General features: G+C 53.8%; 5 protein-coding genes across 5 annotated transcripts; 4 read left to right on the top strand and 1 right to left on the bottom strand.

Moving 5' to 3' along the window:
• Positions 1–14: 14 nt before the first annotated feature.
• On the bottom strand, positions 15–698 carry NPS2_1 (putative NRPS-like protein biosynthetic cluster; the record flags this gene model as incomplete). The annotated part of the gene is made up of 1 exon (XM_049377345.1): positions 15–698. One exon carries the CDS (start codon positions 696–698, stop codon positions 15–17), a length of 684 nt encoding a protein of 227 aa, XP_049232971.1.
• Positions 699–2,202: 1,504 nt separating this feature from the next.
• J4E87_005737 (uncharacterized protein) lies at positions 2,203–6,523 on the top strand (the record flags this gene model as incomplete). The annotated part of the gene is made up of 7 exons (XM_049377344.1): positions 2,203–2,731; positions 2,795–2,954; positions 3,010–3,664; positions 3,720–5,287; positions 5,343–5,743; positions 5,791–5,921; positions 6,035–6,523. The coding sequence occupies 7 exons, from the start codon at positions 2,203–2,205 to the stop codon at positions 6,521–6,523; spliced, it is 3,933 nt and encodes a 1,310-aa protein (XP_049232970.1).
• Positions 6,524–8,074: 1,551 nt separating this feature from the next.
• On the top strand, positions 8,075–9,764 carry SIDA2 (L-ornithine N(5)-monooxygenase; the record flags this gene model as incomplete). The annotated part of the gene is made up of 3 exons (XM_049377343.1): positions 8,075–8,994; positions 9,041–9,587; positions 9,642–9,764. The coding sequence occupies 3 exons, from the start codon at positions 8,075–8,077 to the stop codon at positions 9,762–9,764; spliced, it is 1,590 nt and encodes a 529-aa protein (XP_049232969.1).
• An 887-nt stretch (positions 9,765–10,651) lies between these two features.
• On the top strand, positions 10,652–13,575 carry J4E87_005735 (uncharacterized protein; the record flags this gene model as incomplete). Its single annotated transcript, XM_049377342.1, has 6 exons — positions 10,652–11,150; positions 11,216–11,493; positions 11,543–11,902; positions 11,950–12,209; positions 12,258–12,736; positions 12,785–13,575. 6 exons carry the CDS (start codon positions 10,652–10,654, stop codon positions 13,573–13,575), a joined length of 2,667 nt encoding a protein of 888 aa, XP_049232968.1.
• Positions 13,576–14,464: 889 nt separating this feature from the next.
• NIP1 (Translation initiation factor 3 subunit c) lies at positions 14,465–17,208 on the top strand (the record flags this gene model as incomplete). The annotated part of the gene is made up of 4 exons (XM_049377341.1): positions 14,465–14,792; positions 14,877–15,489; positions 15,538–15,910; positions 15,955–17,208. The coding sequence occupies 4 exons, from the start codon at positions 14,465–14,467 to the stop codon at positions 17,206–17,208; spliced, it is 2,568 nt and encodes an 855-aa protein (XP_049232967.1).
• Positions 17,209–17,374: the final 166 nt, after the last annotated feature.

The raw sequence follows: 17,374 nt of genomic DNA, 5'->3' as shown, positions 1-17,374 counted from the left end.
TAGAGAAAGAGCGCTTATTCTGCATGTGCACTTACAGGGGCTGCGAATTGAAGAAAACGGGCGAAGTCGGGAATGTGGCGGTGGTGAGCCAATAGACTCTGGGTAACTGCATGATGAGTTACGCTGACAGCTTTTGGCTTCCCGGTAGAGCCGGAGGTGTATAGTACATAGGCCAGATCCTTGGTGTTTGGTCGCCGCAAATCGATTATAGGCTGGTCCTCGCGGTCGCAGAGTTCTTTGTCAACCGAGATTACTTCGATATTGATCGCTGCTCGTATCCGCTCATCTAGAATCGAAGATGTGATGAGCAGGTCGGCGGAAATATCATCGAGGATAAACTTCAGCCGCTGTGTAGGTGTATCGAGATTAAGAGGACAGAATGCCTTTCCCGCCTTCAAGATGGCCAAAAGAACGATATACAGTTCTGGGGACTGTGGTAGGAAGACCGGAATGACAGGCGAGGCACTTTCGAGCTTTGCCAGTCTTTCTGTGATACTGCCAGCCAGGGCATCGCTCAGACTATGCAAGTCCTTGTAGGAGAACTTCCGCCTTTTCGATCCATATTCCAGGAAATCGATAGCAGTTGCATCGTGATCAAGTGGACGTACAAGCTCGTGGAGAAGGTCTGGCCCGCTCAAGATCGAGGGCCGCTGATTAAGTACCGACAGTCGTTGGTTCCCGCCGCTTTCTTGAATCATCTTGCGTTAAATTGTTAGATATGTCGACCGATGGCAACGGTTACTGGTAGAACATTCGAGTCTATGTCGTCCCTAGCGATACGTCCATGAATTTCCCGAAGAAAGAATTGCAAAAAATGCACTCGATATTGCTGGACGGGAATCTGCAGAATGTGATGCTTGATCGCAGGTTTCGATGATGAGAAACTGAGGCACGATGATTGGTCGAAGGTCTTCAAGTACCTTGAGACCAGTACACACAGGGGTGGCGCACGTGAGAACGGGTTCCAGCACTCTGTACTTGGGTAGCGCGTTCGACACTTGACGACGGAGTGTGCAGTGCTCCGGTGTAAGCAAGCAGGCAGCAAGCAACCTTCAAGAAGCGACCTCCAAGAACGTATCGCGGTCGCCGAATTCCAAATGGTCGAATAGTGCTAGAATCAAAAGTCGAGAAAATCCAAGCTGAGGCGTGCACTGATCCGATGATTTCTGGTGTCGCGACTCCGTGATGTTGAGCGCGTTGTCCGTAGATGCAGCGTCATACATCCTGGTTGAGTGACAAGTGGACGTGTCATTCGACAAGCGGCGCGTGAGATCTGATACAGTAAATCAGACGCGTTTGGCGGCGGCTTTGCAAGTGGGCGAAAACGGGAGCAAAAACTGTTCGAGACAAGACTAAATCGAGACTGAAAACCGAAGCTCCACCTCAATCATGCTAGTCCGGAGTAGTAGCGTGAAGTGGTGGACGTAAAGGCGTGGGCGCGTCTCCGATGACGACAAGGCCGTCGCGGTGGCTGGTTGGGCGTCGTTGTTCCATAGCCTCTTTGCTATCGCCCCACGCTATGGAGCAGAATCAGTTTGTCAAGCGCAAACGCGTCGTGCGCAAGATTCTGTCGCAACGTGGTTGTGGACGCGACCTCGGAGCTGTGCCGCTGCTTGGTGGGGAAGACGCGGCCGGGCATGCCGCCGAAAATCCCGTGCTTGCGTGACATGCCAGGCGGGTCATCCCTTGAGCAGAAATTATCAGATGCAGCAGCAGGCAGTCTACCCCTGACCTGGCTTCACGTCGCCGCTAGCCCAGCCCTACAACTGCTGCTAGGGATGCACGCTGCACGCATCCGTCAGGCTGTCACCCGACTGCCCACTGTGAACTCACCTGCCGCAGCCCGATGACAGAGTATATATGGTAGGCCTTACACATGCGGCCTCTCCAGATGCCCAGACAGTCGCTGGTTGTCGCTGGTTGTCGCTGCCCTTCTGGTGCATGAACATGTTGCAGGGCGGCCATCTATGACCATGCCAAGACTCTAATTTAGTCCTGCGCTCCTACCACGTCTTCCGTGTTGGCCATGGATGTGACATCAACAACGCTGCATTATCAACATCGCCTCCATGGCATCCTCGCTCATTCTAGTCCACAGTCGCAAGTTTATCGCTGCATCTCTCGCTCGCTAATGCTCATCTGAGCAGCAGCCGAGCACTGCACACCCGCAATCGCATTGCGCAACGCCAGGCGCGCGCCACAATGCCCGACTATCACGACGATGACAGCTCCGAGAGCCAACCCCTTCTGGATTCCGAAGAAAGTGAAATTGAGGATCAGCCCTCTGTCCGCCACAGTACGCAATGGGAAAGGCATGTAGAACCGTCGTTAGCGACGGTTCAGCCTCAGGCTTTTGAAGGTCCCACCGTCTTTCGTCAACGATTCATCCGCCAAATCCTTGGCTTGAACAAAACCTCCTATTTTGCACTCTACAGGCAGCTGGATGATGTTGGCTCCAAGCTGATTCTGGTTTTGGGCATCGTAACTGCGATTCTGGCCGGGCTGCCGCTTCCTCTGATAGGTGTCGTGCTTGGGCGCATTATCAACAACTTCCCACCCAACCCAGACGAGCTGAAGCATCTCTTGTTCCGTCTGATGTCAGTCGCAGTCGGGTATTTTGTCATTACCTGGGCTTGGGCGGTTTGCTGGGCTGTCATAGGAGAACGCGTGAGTAGGAAAACAAGAGAAAGACTTTTGCATCGTGCTTTAGGCATGGACATGACCTACTATGGTGCGTAGATGCCCGAGAAATGCCTCGCATAGACTATGTATTGACTCGATTTGCCTTTCGTAGACACCGTCTCGCCTGATCTTTCTAGTATTCTCACAGAGAAGACACAGACCATTCAACTCGGTACCTCGGAGAAGGTGGGCCTCTTCATCGCATCCATAAGCTACTTCATCTCCGCATTCACTGTGGGTTTTATGCTAAACGCAAAACTGACCGGAGTAATGTAACTATCATCATCGCTGTCATGTCAAGAGAGAATCGTTAACATAGCTACATAGGTTCGTCACGGTTATACCTTCAATGGCATTCGTTGTCTATTTCGGTACTAAACAAGTTTCCGATCTCGCCAAGCAGGCTGCACAATACACCGAGAAAGCTGCCTCGGTCGCTGAGAGTGCTATCCGCGCAGTACAGATCGTGCAGGCGTTTGGCCTGTTCGAGCAGCTTAGCGAGGAACACGTTCATCACCTTCGATCTGCCTTGCGGGTTGGAATCCGGAAGAGCGTTGCAGGAGCTGTCATGCTTGGCTCGGTTTACTTCGTTGCATATGCGACCAACGCACTTGCTTTCTGGTACGGTGATCGCTTAAGAGACGGCAGCGCTGAGGCTGGTACCATCTATGCAGTCGTCTTCCTCATACTAGACGCTTCTTTCGTCGTCGGGTCATTCGGTCCATTCATTCAGACATTTGCAATGGCCGCCGCCGCTGGGGCTGCGGTAATGGATGTTCTCGATCATCCCACATCCGATATCGATGTCTATTCCCCAAAGGGAAAGCCGGCGGACAGGACACATTTCGAACAGGATCTGGTGCTTTCATCGGTATCATTTGTATACCCAGCTCGTCCTACTGTGCGAATCCTCGACAGTATCAATTTACGCATCAAGCCTGGGCAAGTCACGGGTCTAGTTGGACCGTCCGGTTCGGGAAAGGTAATCATCAACTTTCGACTAGCACAAACCATTGGCTAACCTCACTTCTTCCTAGTCTACTATTGCATCCCTGCTTTTGAGGCTCTACGATCCAACTTATGGCGCCGTAAACCTCGGCAACGACAACTTGAAGTCATTCAACGTCCACAGCCTGCGGACACACATCGCACTCGTCACTCAAAATCCGGTTCTCTTCACTGGAACAATACTGGATAATATCAAGCATGGTATCCCAAGTGCCGAAAGAGAACGATTGACTGAAGACGAGATTCTTGCTCGGTGTGAGGCGGCGGCGACAGAGGCATATTGTGATTTCCTAGACCGACTTCCTGAGGGCATACACACGAAAATCAGTTCCGGACCCCAGTCTCAACTTTCCGGAGGCCAAAAGCAACGTATAACCCTCGCGCGTGCGCTTGTGGGTAACCCGTCCCTGCTTTTACTGGACGAATTCACAAGTGCCATGGACGGTACAAGTGAAGCGATCGTTTTGGAAAATCTACGTCGTTCTTCAGCCAACGCCAACCGAACCACCATCATAATTGCACATCGTCTGGCAACTGTTCGAGATGCTGATCGTATCGTGGTCATGAAAGACGGAAGTGTAGAAGAAGACGGGCGCCATCAAGATCTTCTCAAAAAGAACGGCATCTACGCAGAGCTCATCAAAGCACAACAATTCGAAAAACCGCGGCCTTCAGCAACTTCATCGATTCGATCTGCTGCCAGCTCTACGCACAAAGAGCATGGAGAGTCTTCAGGCGAATCAAACAATGCCTCCCGGCCGGTTTCAGCATCACAAACCGACGCGCCAAAGATGAGTGCTTTGACATTAATTCGCAGATCGTTGGTATTGAGCCGCCGTGAAACGCCAGCTATAATTGTCGGTTTGATCTCCTCCGTCTTCAGTGGTGGAGTCATTATCGGAGAGGCGCTCATATTTGGCAACTTGGTTGAGCTCTTGAATGACACGTCCGGCTCGGACGATCTCACGAGGAGAATATCTTTCTACTGTTTGCTTTTCTTCGGACTGGCAATCATCGCTCTAACTTCACACTCTTTCGGCAAAACTGCTTTCGGCATGGTCTCCGAAAACCTTACCTTACGAGTCCGAGATCTATCTTTCCGGACTATCTTGCAACAAGACATTGCCTGGTTCTCTAAGCCTGGTCATTCTCATCACGCTTTAATGTCGCGTCTGAACTCTGATAGCGGCAGTATTAGTGGTCTATCTGGTGTCATACTCGGAACCGTCTTCTCCATTGCGACGTCTGTTCTTGGCGGAATTGTTCTGGCCCATATTGTGGCATGGAAAATCGCCATTGTTCTACTGGCGGCTGTACCTGTCATGCTTCTAGCTGGATTCCTGCGCCTTCGTATCTTGGCTATGGCCGAAGAGCATCATCAGACGGCTTACAATGACGCTGCAGCCCTCGCTTCCGAAGCCACTTCTTCTATGCAGATCGTTGCAGTTTTTGGCTTGGAATCGCACTTCCTGGATGGTTACCGAGAAGCAATCAGAAAGCCATACGAGGAGCACCTCAGGTTCAGCGTGCTTGGCAACATCTTACTCGCCTTTTCACTCTCGGTCACATATTTCGTCTACTCTTTGGCGTACTGGTGGTAAGCATATATGTTGATGCCGCTTCCATCAGCCACATGCTAATTGATGCGACAGGGGGTCTAAACAAGTGCGCAACGGTAACTATAGTCAACGAGAGTTCTTCATTGTACTCCCTGCGCTTCTTTTTTCTGCACAATCCGCAGGTCAGCTCTTCAGCTTGGCACCCGAAATAACTCGGGCCAAGGCCGCAGCGCAGAATGTATTCTCTCTACATGACGAGAAGCCGTCGATCATCACAGATTTGAGGCCTTTGGAATCCGCTACCACCACTGCATCCAATGGTAGCGCTTTGTTGTCTGGCCCTTCAGCATCGTATGGAACATTTGGAGTGCGTGGAGAACTGGAGTTCCGTAACGTCAGTCTCTACTATGAGAGTCGGCCTAATGTTCCCGCCTTGAACAACGTCTCATTTCAGATTCGCCAGGGCGAAAACGTAGCCTTTGTCGGTCGTTCCGGTAAGTCAACGAGATCGTCGCACGATAAGTACTGACTTCGTCGCCAGGCGCTGGAAAGTCGAGTACGATTCATCTGATAGAGAGATTCTTCGATCCAAATGCTGGACAAGTGTACCTTGATGGGCAAGACATACGCCAAGAACCCGTTCGAAACCATCGTGCTCGCCTAGCACTTGTGGTAAGTTACCCATTCTCGTTCAGATCAACACACACTTCATTCTGTTACATTTCAATCGAGTGTGGGGCTCTTCATGGGGCGCCTTTCATATGAAGATGACTGACACCCAGCAGGAGCAAGAGCCAGATCTCTTTCCAGGCTCCGTAAAGTTCAATATCGGACTGGGCGCTCGGCCAGGTACCGCAGTCGCCGATGAAGATATACAACGGGTGGCCAAAGAATGTGAGCTTCACGACTTCATCATGAGCCTTCCAGAGGGCTACAACACGGAAGTCGGTGCACATGGCTCCAAACTCTCAGGCGGTCAGCGCCAACGCCTTGCTATCGCCCGAGCTCTCATACGTGATCCCGAGATCCTACTTCTCGATGAAGCGACATCGCAGCTGGACGCCAATACCGAGCGCGACATCCGAACGGCTATCGCCGCTGCCTCCAAAGGACGAACTACCATCATGATAGCACATCGATTAGCGAGTGTGCAATATGCAGATCGTATCTTCGTGTTTGATGGCGGTCGTATCGTTGAGCAAGGCAGACACGATGAGCTCGTAGCCATGGGAGGCATTTATGCTGCCATGGTCGCAACACAGGAGCTGGATTAGGTGCTCATCTATACACTTTGTCGACCTTTCATTTCGCAGTCTCCTCGGACCGGTTCGTCTTTTCGATGCGTGTTGTTTAGGCGACTGGCGCATTGTAATATGCGTATGTACCAGTACCCTCATGTTTTGACTACCTATAGGAGCACCCCTCGCATTTCGAAGGCGTTGAACAATGTTTGTTCCTGTACCATCATAGTTCCTTTCATAATTAATTAATGCTTCATGCGTCAAGCATGGCACATGATCTTGTTCCTCAACCTGCCTAGTTCGCGCTGGTGCATTCCCTTCAGTATATGTTGCCGCGTTTGCATGCTAACGAAATGGCATGCTCACAGTGGGCCCTAAGATGGAACAGCGACAGATGCATTTATCCAAATGAGCGCACTGTTCCGAAGACTGGCCGGTGCAATCTTTTCGTTCCACAGCTATTCACAAAGTCAACGCTTCTGCTCTGCGCATGTCCTGTTTCTCTTACCGCATATTGCTCTCAGCGATGCGAGGGCGACTTGACGAGCGGAAGATGGCGTCTTCGAGCGCCTCGTTCGTCATCAGCTTGCTTCACTATGCGCTAGCACGACGTGCTTCTGGACCTTGGAATGATCGGCGGCTGCGGCGTGCTAACCGAGCCTAGTAGCAACGCCGGAACATGCAGTTGATGGTGGTGTCGTTGGGCGTGCACCAGTAAGACCGAGGCCGCTCCGAACTCGCAAGAAATCTCTTCATCTAATCTGATCGATTGATTCATTTTCATCTGATAACTTTTACTCCGCCAAGCGCGCATGTTACCCACGACCCCACGGAGACTATACTCGATCGCGTCGCTCGACGCAACTACAGGACAAGTGCTGCGGGGCACGTCTGAAAATTTTGCCTCCGTCACACGCTTTACCAGTGCCGAACAAGCTGTTGCTCGACGGGCTATGCTCCGTCATCTTATCAGATGGCGCGTCCGAAGATCAGTGACATGGGGGTTGTGCTGCCATCACCTGCTTAGCGAACCACACATGGTGACACTAGGTTGGAACGGACCGTCAGGGTCTGCTCTTACGAAGTGACATCGGACCATTCTCTGACGAGCATCGCGGCCGCTGCCGATCGACATGGATGGGCTACACGCAAGAACGGATCCTGGGCACGGCCATGGTCAAGGTACAACTCATGGCCGCCGTCGTGGACCTTCTCCCATAACCTGACGACGGTAGCTACGTTGACCATCCAGCGTCTTGTAACCTTACAATTGAGCGATCAAATAGGTACGTTGCTGTCATCAGTCTTTTCGTCTTGTTCATCTGCGTCAAGTGTAGACGTCATTGTTTATCACATGAATCCGCTGACTGTCGGCTTTCCACTTACAGCTCCGCGACTCAAGCTTCTTGACGCCTGATTGCCCAGTTCTAAAAGAACCCAATTTGAAGCGTTGGTGACAGTTGTCAGTGTACGTAGTCCCGCCAACAGTTGCGCACAGCGCGACACGAGCTCGCGTAATGTGTGCCAGCAACACTAACAGAAGAAGGGTACCTCGTAGTGACAACCCGGGAATAAATCGCAGATATGAGTCCTCACGCCGAAATGTCGTCGAGCACGTCCGAAGGGCCAGCCCCAGCCGTTCAACGAGCTTTCAACGGTTTCCTGACCGAGAACCTCAATGAAAGCCATCTCCCCACGATTGAAAACCGTTCACACCTCCGATACACTGCAGAAGATGAACTGCACGACCTTATATGTGTCGGTTTTGGTCCAGCGTCACTAGCCATTGGTGTGGCTCTACATGATGCTCTGGATGGGACTGATCCTTCCTTGGTGGATGTTGCGGGCCTACAAAGCAGACCACCAAAAGTCGCGTTTCTCGAGAAGCAGTCGCAATTCGCGTGGCACGCTGGCATGCTTCTACCGGGTGCGAAGATGCAAATCACATTCATGAAGGACATGGCCACTATGCGAAACCCGAGAAGTGAATTCACCTTCATCAACTATCTGCACCAGAAGGACCGCTTAGTCGAGTTCGCAAACCTGAACACCTTCCTACCAGCTCGTGTGGAGTACGAGGACTACATGAAGTGGTGCGCTAGCTGGTTCGAAGAGGTGGTAGCATACAGCCAAGAAGTCATCAAGGTCATGCCTGAGAAGTCGCCAAATGGCGAGATAACCACATTCACAGTCGTCTCGCGCAACACCCTGACAGGACGCATCGAGTCGCGGAGAACCAAGCATGTCGTCATCGCTGCGGGTGGAAGACCCAACATTCCTGCGCCATTCCCGACAAACCATCCCAAGGTTGTCCACTCGTCAAAGTTTTCATACATCTCGAAGGAGATCTTGAAGGATCACAGCGCACCTTACAGTGTGGCAGTAGTCGGGAACGGCCAGAGTGCCGCTGAGATCTTTGACTTCCTACACGCAAACTACCCCAACTCGCGAACACGGATGCTGATCAAGGGCGGAGCCCTGCGACCAAGCGACGACTCACCATTGTAAGTGAGAAATGACTGTTGCCGAACTGCCTCGCTAATATACCAGTGTCAACGAAATCTTCAACCCGTCGCGAACAGACTGCACATACGCGCGCGCCCCTAAGCTTCGCGCAACTACGCTGCTCGAAGACAAGGGCACGAACTACGGCGTCGTCCGCCTTCCGCTTCTCGAACACATCTACGAGACGCTTTACCTACAGCGCATCCGTCATGGTAACTCGCCCGCTGAGGAAGAGAACTGGCCGCACAGGATCATGCCATACCGTCGCGTCATCGATGTGACCGACTCCCCAGTTCGGCCGGGTGGTGTACGCCTTCAGGTACAAGACACCAGTCCATTATACTTCTCGGAGTGTGCGGGTACCCAAGAAAGGCAGGAGACATTGGATGTCGATGCCGTCTTTGTTGCGACTGGATACCACAGGGACCTACACGAGACGCTGCTCAAGGACGCAAGACACCTAATGCCCGGTGGAGAGCTAGAGGGCGCCAAGTGGCAGGTGCAGAGGGACTACAAGATCAACTTCACCGAGAAGAGTGTTGGTGACGATGCCGGTGTTTGGCTGCAGGGCTGCTGTGAGACTACGCACGGTGTAAGTATTGCCTGGGCATGTTGCGAAGAGAAAGATGTGCTAATTGTGTGACAGTTGAGCGATACCCTTCTTTCGGTGCTTGCGACGCGTGGAGGTGAGATGGTGAGGAGCATCTTTGAGAGGCCTGCCACGTGGGACAACGGCGACGTGTTGGGCGGGTATGAGATGCGCGAGTAATGGATGGTTCGTCGGTGGATTCCATGTAACTAGGCACACTCCTCTTCCAGCTGCACATACTACTATGACGTCTTTGGTCACGCCAGCTTTTCGCCCAGCCATGTCCAATCTCGTTTGTCGTTCCAATTGCACGTGTCGCTTGCACTTGCTGCGGTCCGCGGCGGGTGTTGTGAGGGAAAAAAGCAACGCTTATTTGAATTTGATATCGGTGCCTAGGGCATCCAGGGTCGCGCCTGCCTGTTTGAGGACCCTGAAGAAGGAGGCAGCCCAAAGAAGCTGCAGTCGACACAACGAGAAGCTGCGCGGCGACCGTCGTGTGCCTGCTGTATGCGTGATAATAATGAACAAAACGGCAGAGAAAGGCAGCTGCAGCCCGCACAGTGAATGACGGCAGTCACCCCACGATGATGGGCGCGAGGAGGCTGGCCGCTTTGGTCGCTAGCGCAACCAAGGAAAGAGCCCAATTCCATGGATGTTGCAATGGCGCCGACATCAGCGCTACGCTGACCTTGAAGCCATCCTTTCCCTCTGCCTGTGCATATTCCCCTCTGCGCTTCCCGTCCGCGCATTTCTTCCCTGCGGCTGCTCCAGGCCCTGCTGCGACAGCGTACAGCCGCTGACCACGTAACACCACCCCGCAACCGCCAAACGCTCCAAGCCCGTCACCCCGAGTCCCGTACGGCCACAACAAGCGCGCTCCCCTCGAGCCCACGCCTCTTGCACCCACGACTCCAGCGCTGCGCCGCAGTCACCGTCCGCCGTAGCTCGATCCTCTCCATCAGCGGGCGCGTATCCTCGGCATGCAACACCGGCAGTGAGGACTGATTGGCGTCTCTATCCGCGACCCCGTCGCTCTACACCCTTAGCCCTCGCTGCTCCCGGTTGCCATGGAACCGCAGTGGACTGCCTACTCGGAGGCACCGGGTAATCGCTACTCGCACAGCATGGCCCCGTCTCCGCACGCCTCGCGGGACGCCAGCGTGTCTTCGCAGGTCAAGCCGGACCCCTACGCAACGCCGTCACGACAGAATTCAATGCCTTTGCAATCGCCTGGCGGCACTGCTAGCCGAGGCCCCGAGTACAACGACGGCGATGGCGATGTTCCCATGGAGGACGCATACAAGCCGCGGCTGAACATGGCGCGCCCTACGCAACAGCAGAGGCAATCGCAGCAGTTCCTCCAGCAAGAGGAGAGTGCCGCCGCCCGCAGATACTCGCCCATGAACCTTTCACCTACCTCGCCCTACTCGGGCGGTGCGCAGCAGGGCGGACAGAACTACACCAGCTTTACCCCTCAGGCCCAAGCGCAGACGCAAGCCAGCCGGCAGAGCCCGACGCGCAACAATCCCTATATGTCGCCGCCCAACAACTACTACTCTCCGCCATGTAGGTTCAGCCTGTGCTTGGATATTCACATGCCTTGACCCCCAGTACTAACAGTCTCGCTTTAGCCTCCCGACCGCATGCGCCTCAACTGCCGCCTCTACAGTCTAACATGAGCCCCGAGAGTTTCTACCCGCAATCTGCGACGGCGCAATTGAACGCGGTATACAACAGAGACGCTCGATCGCCGCGCGCCTCCTCCAGCTCAAACCCTCCACAGCTGCCTCCGCCAGGCCGAGGGCCAGTACCAAAATTCGAAAAGTGTGTCAACACTGCCGATTTGCAACCTAAGATCAATGCCCAGCCGCCCTTTCGTCGCGCAAATCCTGAGGGCGGCTTTATTAGCGTAAGTCGAACAGTGTGGGCGACAGCTTCCATACTAACAGAACGTCTAGCCCCTACAAGCGCTCACTGCCCACCTGCCCATGACCTACAAGCTGTGCAACGGCGGCTTCAACTACCAATCGTCGCGCAACCCTCGCCGAGTCCTCACGAAGCCGAGCAAGGGCGTCAAGAACGACGGATACGACAACGAGGATAGCGATTACATACTCTACGTAAACGACATTCTTGGGTCAGAGGAATCAGGGCACAAGAACCGCTATCTGATTCTAGATGTGCTAGGTCAGGGTACCTTTGGGCAGGTCGTCAAGTGCCAGAACTTGAAGACACAGGAGGTTGTTGCGGTCAAGGTTATCAAGAACCGGACAGCATACTTCAACCAGAGTATGATGGAAGTGTCGGTGCTTGATTTGGTCAGTATTCACCTACAAAGACGCAGGACGGCTCTAACACGGCGCAGTTGAACAAGCAAATGGACAAGAACGATGATCATCACCTTCTGCGGCTGAAAGACACCTTCATCCACAGGCAACATCTGTGTCTGGTCTTCGAGTTGCTCAGCGTCAACTTGTACGAGCTGATCAAACAAAATCAGTTCCGTGGACTGTCCACAACCCTGGTGCGCGTGTTCGCACAGCAGCTGATCAATGGTCTCGCATTGCTTGGAAAGGCAAAGCTGATACATTGCGACTTGAAGCCCGAGAACATCCTATTGAAGAAGTACGTAACATGTCTGACATTTGCGCGCATCCACTGACCTGTTGCTAGCCTCGAGAGCCCAATCATCAAAATCATCGATTTCGGTTCCGCATGCGACGAACGCCAGACCGTGTACACGTACATCCAATCGCGATTCTACCGATCACCCGAAGTTCTGCTTGGTCTGCCGTATTCAGCAGCGATCGACATGTGGTCATTGGGTTGCATTGTTGTCGAGTTATTCCTCGGTCTGCCTCTGTTCCCAGGCTCGTCTGAGTACAACCAAGTGTCAAGGATAACGGAGATGCTGGGGCTACCACCGCATTGGATGCTCGAAATGGGCAAGCAATCAGGAGAGTTCTACGAGAAGTCGCAGGATGAGTATGGTCGCAAGCAATATCGGCTGAAGTCAATGGAGCAGTACTCACGGGAACATGGCACCAAGGAGCAGCCCAGCAAGAAGTACTTCTCTGCCACAACCCTGCCCGACATAATTAAGAATTATCCCATGCCGCGGAAGAACATGAAGCCAAACGAGATCGAGCGAGGTAAGCAGGCCAACAGACTGTGTCACCTTCACGGCTAACATCTCATAGAAATGGCCAACCGAGCGGCCTTTATCGACTTTGCACAGGGACTGCTGAATCTCAACCCACTAGAACGTTGGACCCCTGCGCAGGCCAAGTTACATCCGTTCATAACCCAGGCCAAGTTTACTGGTCCATTCGTACCTCCCATGACTCTAAAGTCTGGCTCAAGCAGGTCGCCTGCCCCCGGTGTTCAGGAACAGCAACGATACGAGGGCATGAGCAGACAGCGACAGCAGCAGCAACAACAGGCCGTCGCGCAACAACAACAAGCGCAAGCAGCCCAGCATGCTGCGTATGCGAACATGCAGATGAACCAGTATGCCGCTGCACAAAGCCCGCAGGCTCAGCAAAACCCCTACAACATGTACGGCCCGAACCACCAGGGCGCTCCTCCACCATATCCTGCACAGACAGCACAATACGGTCAGCCGATGAATATGATGCAACCACAACAGCCACGGCAATACAACCAGCCCCAGAACCTGTATGCCCAAGCTACTACCCGCGCTGGGCGGCAGCGAGCAACGACGATGGATCAACAGCAGTCGGGACAATCAGGTATCCCCCCTGCCCTTCAGAGGGTCATGAGCCACCTCGATCCCAACGCGCCTGTTCGTTTGCAACCATCACCGGCATACTACCCACCGCCACCTGATGGTGCTCCTGAAAGCGCAAGCAGCGCCGCCAGGAGAAGGGGGTCAAGGGCAGGCAATTCAAACCGCAACCAGAACTTTGTGCGAAACTTGGAAGACCGGACGCTTGAAGAAGGTTTTATGGGTCAGAATCATTGGCAGTGACGGGATGGCTTCGACGAGTAGTTCTCATATTACGAAAACAACCCTCTGCACCACGTAGAGATGCGACGGTGGATGAGTCGCGGCGTTCTGAGTTCTCCTTGATGCACGTTTCCCTCGGAGTGCTTCCGTCAGTATCGTTGCCCAAGACTGAGATAGGCAACATGTCGCTATCGACAGGTGGAGCAGGACTCGGATGACCGCGCAGGCCGCACATGTTCCCCACGATCTGCTCAAATTGTACCACGCTCTGACGATGCACAGCGCCCTCAACTGGCTTCTGACAGGCTCTCTGCTGGGCCAGATTGATGACTCACGGCCTGCACTGGGAGTCACTGAACGAGAGAAGCTGGGTCTTGATTGAATGGTACACAACGGGGCGGACCAGATGCATGTTCAACAGCTTGGCTGGGGTCGCTAGATGTCGAGCCATGACTCGAACGTCCTCAGCAGTCGGGGAAGCGGTGGATGGCAGCACATGTACTTTTATTAGCATTCTCATAAACCTGTTTGGCTGTGTCCATGGCCACAAAAGCATGTGTATACTTTCAGCTCCTCGCGATGGGGTTGGAGGATGAATGAGCTCGGTGGAGGCTGACTGTGCTATTGAATAACTAGTAGTGAACGCAAGCAATGAATGTCGAATACCAACGCTTTAGACGTGGTGCAAACTTCAGTGGTTAGAGTGACTGCCCTAGCGTATGGTGGTGAAGGCGTTCGCGTCTGCTTAGGGTTAGGCGCGGGGCACACAGTCATGGCTTGGCGCTGGCTCGAAATTCGGCTCCGGAAAGTTCAACCAAGGCGGCAGTGACTCTGGTCAACCCACACGGCGCCCGCCACACATATTACCCTCGACCCCTCCGGCAAATCCCTACTCTCGAGCACTGCAACCATGGCGTCGCGATTCTTTGCCGCCAGCGACAGCTCCTCGGACGAGTCCAGCGAGGAGGAGCTCTACTCCAACGACGAGGAGTCTGAGCAGGAAGACAGCGACAAGGACTCGGACGAGGAATCCGATGACGACGACTCGTCCGACTCTGGATCCGAAACCGGAGCCAACCGCTTCTTGAAGGACGCCTCGAGCGACAGCGACAGCGACGACGAGGATGTGAACAAGGTGCTGAAGAGTGCCAAGGACAAGCGCTTCGACGAGCTCGAGGCGACCATCCGGCTCATTGAGAACGCGCAGAAGATCAACGACTGGGCTGTCATTTCCGAACGTACGTCCAATTCCGAAGTGGCTCTGGGCATGGCATAGAACATGGTGGCGGGGTACACAAACAGTGCTGACATGCGTTATACAGAGTTCGACAAGCTCATCCGCCAGGTGCCTACTCTGACCAAGCAGAACGATGGCAAGGTCCCCAAGCTGTACATCCAGGCCGTTGCCGACCTCGAGACGGTTGTCCTCGAGACCCACGAGAAGCAGAAGGTCACCCCCAAGAAGATGAACGCTGTCAACGGCCGCGGTTTCAACGCTGTCCGCCAGAAGATCAAGAAGCACAACCGCGACTTTGAAAAGGACATCAACGCCTACCGGGAGAACAAGGAGGACTTTATGCGCGAGGAGGAGGAAGTTGTTCAAGCACCCAAGGAAAAGAAGAAGAAGAACAAGATCCCTCAACTCGGCACCGAGGTCGTTGAGGAGGCCACTGACGACGGCTTCATCACAGTCGGAGCTGGTGGCAAGGCCGTCCTGTACACAGCTGAGGGTATTCTCAAGCACCTGCGCGCCATTGTCGAGCAGCGTGGTCGCAAGAATTCGGACAAGCTGGAGCACATCCGAACACTGGAGAAGTTGTTCGACGTCGCCGTCAATGACTACCAAAAGGTCCGCGTTCTTTTGACCCTCATCTCGACGCGCTTCGATTTGACGTCTGGTACTGCCAGCCACATGCACCAAGATCAGTGGAAGCTGTGAGTACCTTTGGCCTGACATGTTTGCCATTTGCTAACATAACGCAGGGCCGACCAGGAATTCGGAAAGCTCCTTGAGATTCTTGAGAACAGCAACGAGATTGTTGTCATTGAGAACGCCGAGGAGTGGGAGGACGACGAGAAGCTGCCCACCATCACACCCGGCGAGATCTTCCGCATCCCAGGAAGCGTCGTCTCTTTCGTTGAGAGGCTCGACGACGAACTCACCCGCTCGCTGCAGCACATCGACCCACACACTTCCGAGTACATTGAACGGTTGACCGACGAGGCTCTGCTGTACGCTCAGCTGGTGCGCACCCTGGTATACGTTGAGAGCATGAAGAAGAACCCAAGCCTGGAACTTCCACAAGAGCCATTGAACCGCATTGTTATGCGGAGATTGGAACACGTCTACTTCAAGGTAAGAAACACGCCGTTTTCTGCTTTCTATGCTAACGTCCATAGCCCTCCCAAGTTATCACTATCCTCGAGAACAACGTCTGGAAGGCGATCCCGGAGAGCCTTGACTCCGAGATCACCCCCCGCGCCATCTCCAACGACACCGCCTCCCTCGTACAAACTCTTTGCACATACCTCTTCCAGAACAGTGAGGGCATCATCCGCGCTCGCGCCATGTTGTGCCAGATCTACTTCCTGTCTCTGCACGACCAGTACTACAAGGCTCGCGACATGATGCTCATGTCGCATTTGCAAGAGACCATTAGCAACTTTGACGTCAACACACAGATTCTCTTCAACCGCGCGCTGGTCCAAGTCGGTCTCTGCGCGTTCCGTGCCGGTCTCGTCTACGAGGCACAAACCTCGCTGCAGGAGATCTGCGGTAGCAACAGGCAGAAGGAGCTGCTTGCACAAGGTCTGCAGATGCAGCGATACTCCCAGATCTCGCCCGAGCAAGAGCGTCTCGAGCGTCAACGGCAACTTCCTTTCCACATGCACATCAACCTTGAGCTGCTAGAGTGCGTCTACCTGACCTGCTCCATGTTGCTTGAGATTCCTCTTCTCGCACAGCTTGGCTCCTCGCCCGACCTGAGGAAGCGAGTCATCAGCAAGACCTACCGCCGTCTCTTAGAGTACCATGAGCGCCAGATCTTCACTGGTCCTCCTGAGAACACGCGTGATCACGTCATGCAGGCGTCCAAGGCACTGTCTGCTGGTGAATGGAAGAAGGCAGCGGAGTTCATCAACTCGATCAAGATCTGGGAGCTCATGGCCGACTCGGAGAAGATTAAGGAGATGCTTTCCTCGCAAATCCAGGAAGAGGGTCTCCGGACATATCTCTTCACATACGCACCTTTCTACGACACGCTATCCATCACCACACTGGCGGGTATGTTCGAGCTGTCGGAGCGCAAGGTCTCCGCAGTCGTCTCCAAGATGATTTCACACGAGGAGCTCGCTGCCGCTCTCGACCAAGTCAACTCCGCCATCATCTTCAGGAAGGGTGTTGAGCTGTCAAGACTACAGACCCTCGCGCTCAGCCTGTCAGACAAGGCATCCGGTCTCATCGAGTCGAACGAGAAGACACTGGAGCAACGCACACAAGGAACCGCCAACGCCTTTGAGAGGCAAGGTGGACGTGGCGGTCGCGGTGGCCGAGGAGGCGGCCGTGGTGGTGGTGGTCGCGGCGGAGGTGGACCACGGGGCGGAAGGAATCAACAGTTCACTGGCGGTGCTTTGGGACGTGCGATCCAGGCTTAGACGTAGATACCTCGTCTTCTAGGAGGCAACGTAGGGTCATGGGCGGCGAATACGGTTTTGTCGGACTACACCTTTGGTAGCTCCGTGGTAATGCGAATGCTTTTCAGCTAGATCATGAGAGCGAATGCAGGAATGAAAAGTACGCAAAAAGCACATCATGTTCGTG

This window comes from Alternaria ethzedia, assembly GCF_023757985.1.
Source record: "Alternaria ethzedia strain BMP 0044 chromosome Unknown scaffold_12, whole genome shotgun sequence".
NCBI lineage: Eukaryota > Fungi > Ascomycota > Dothideomycetes > Pleosporales > Pleosporaceae > Alternaria > Alternaria ethzedia.
The sequence above is the reverse complement of the archived record's forward strand: the minus strand, read 5'-3'. Positions and strand labels throughout refer to the sequence as shown.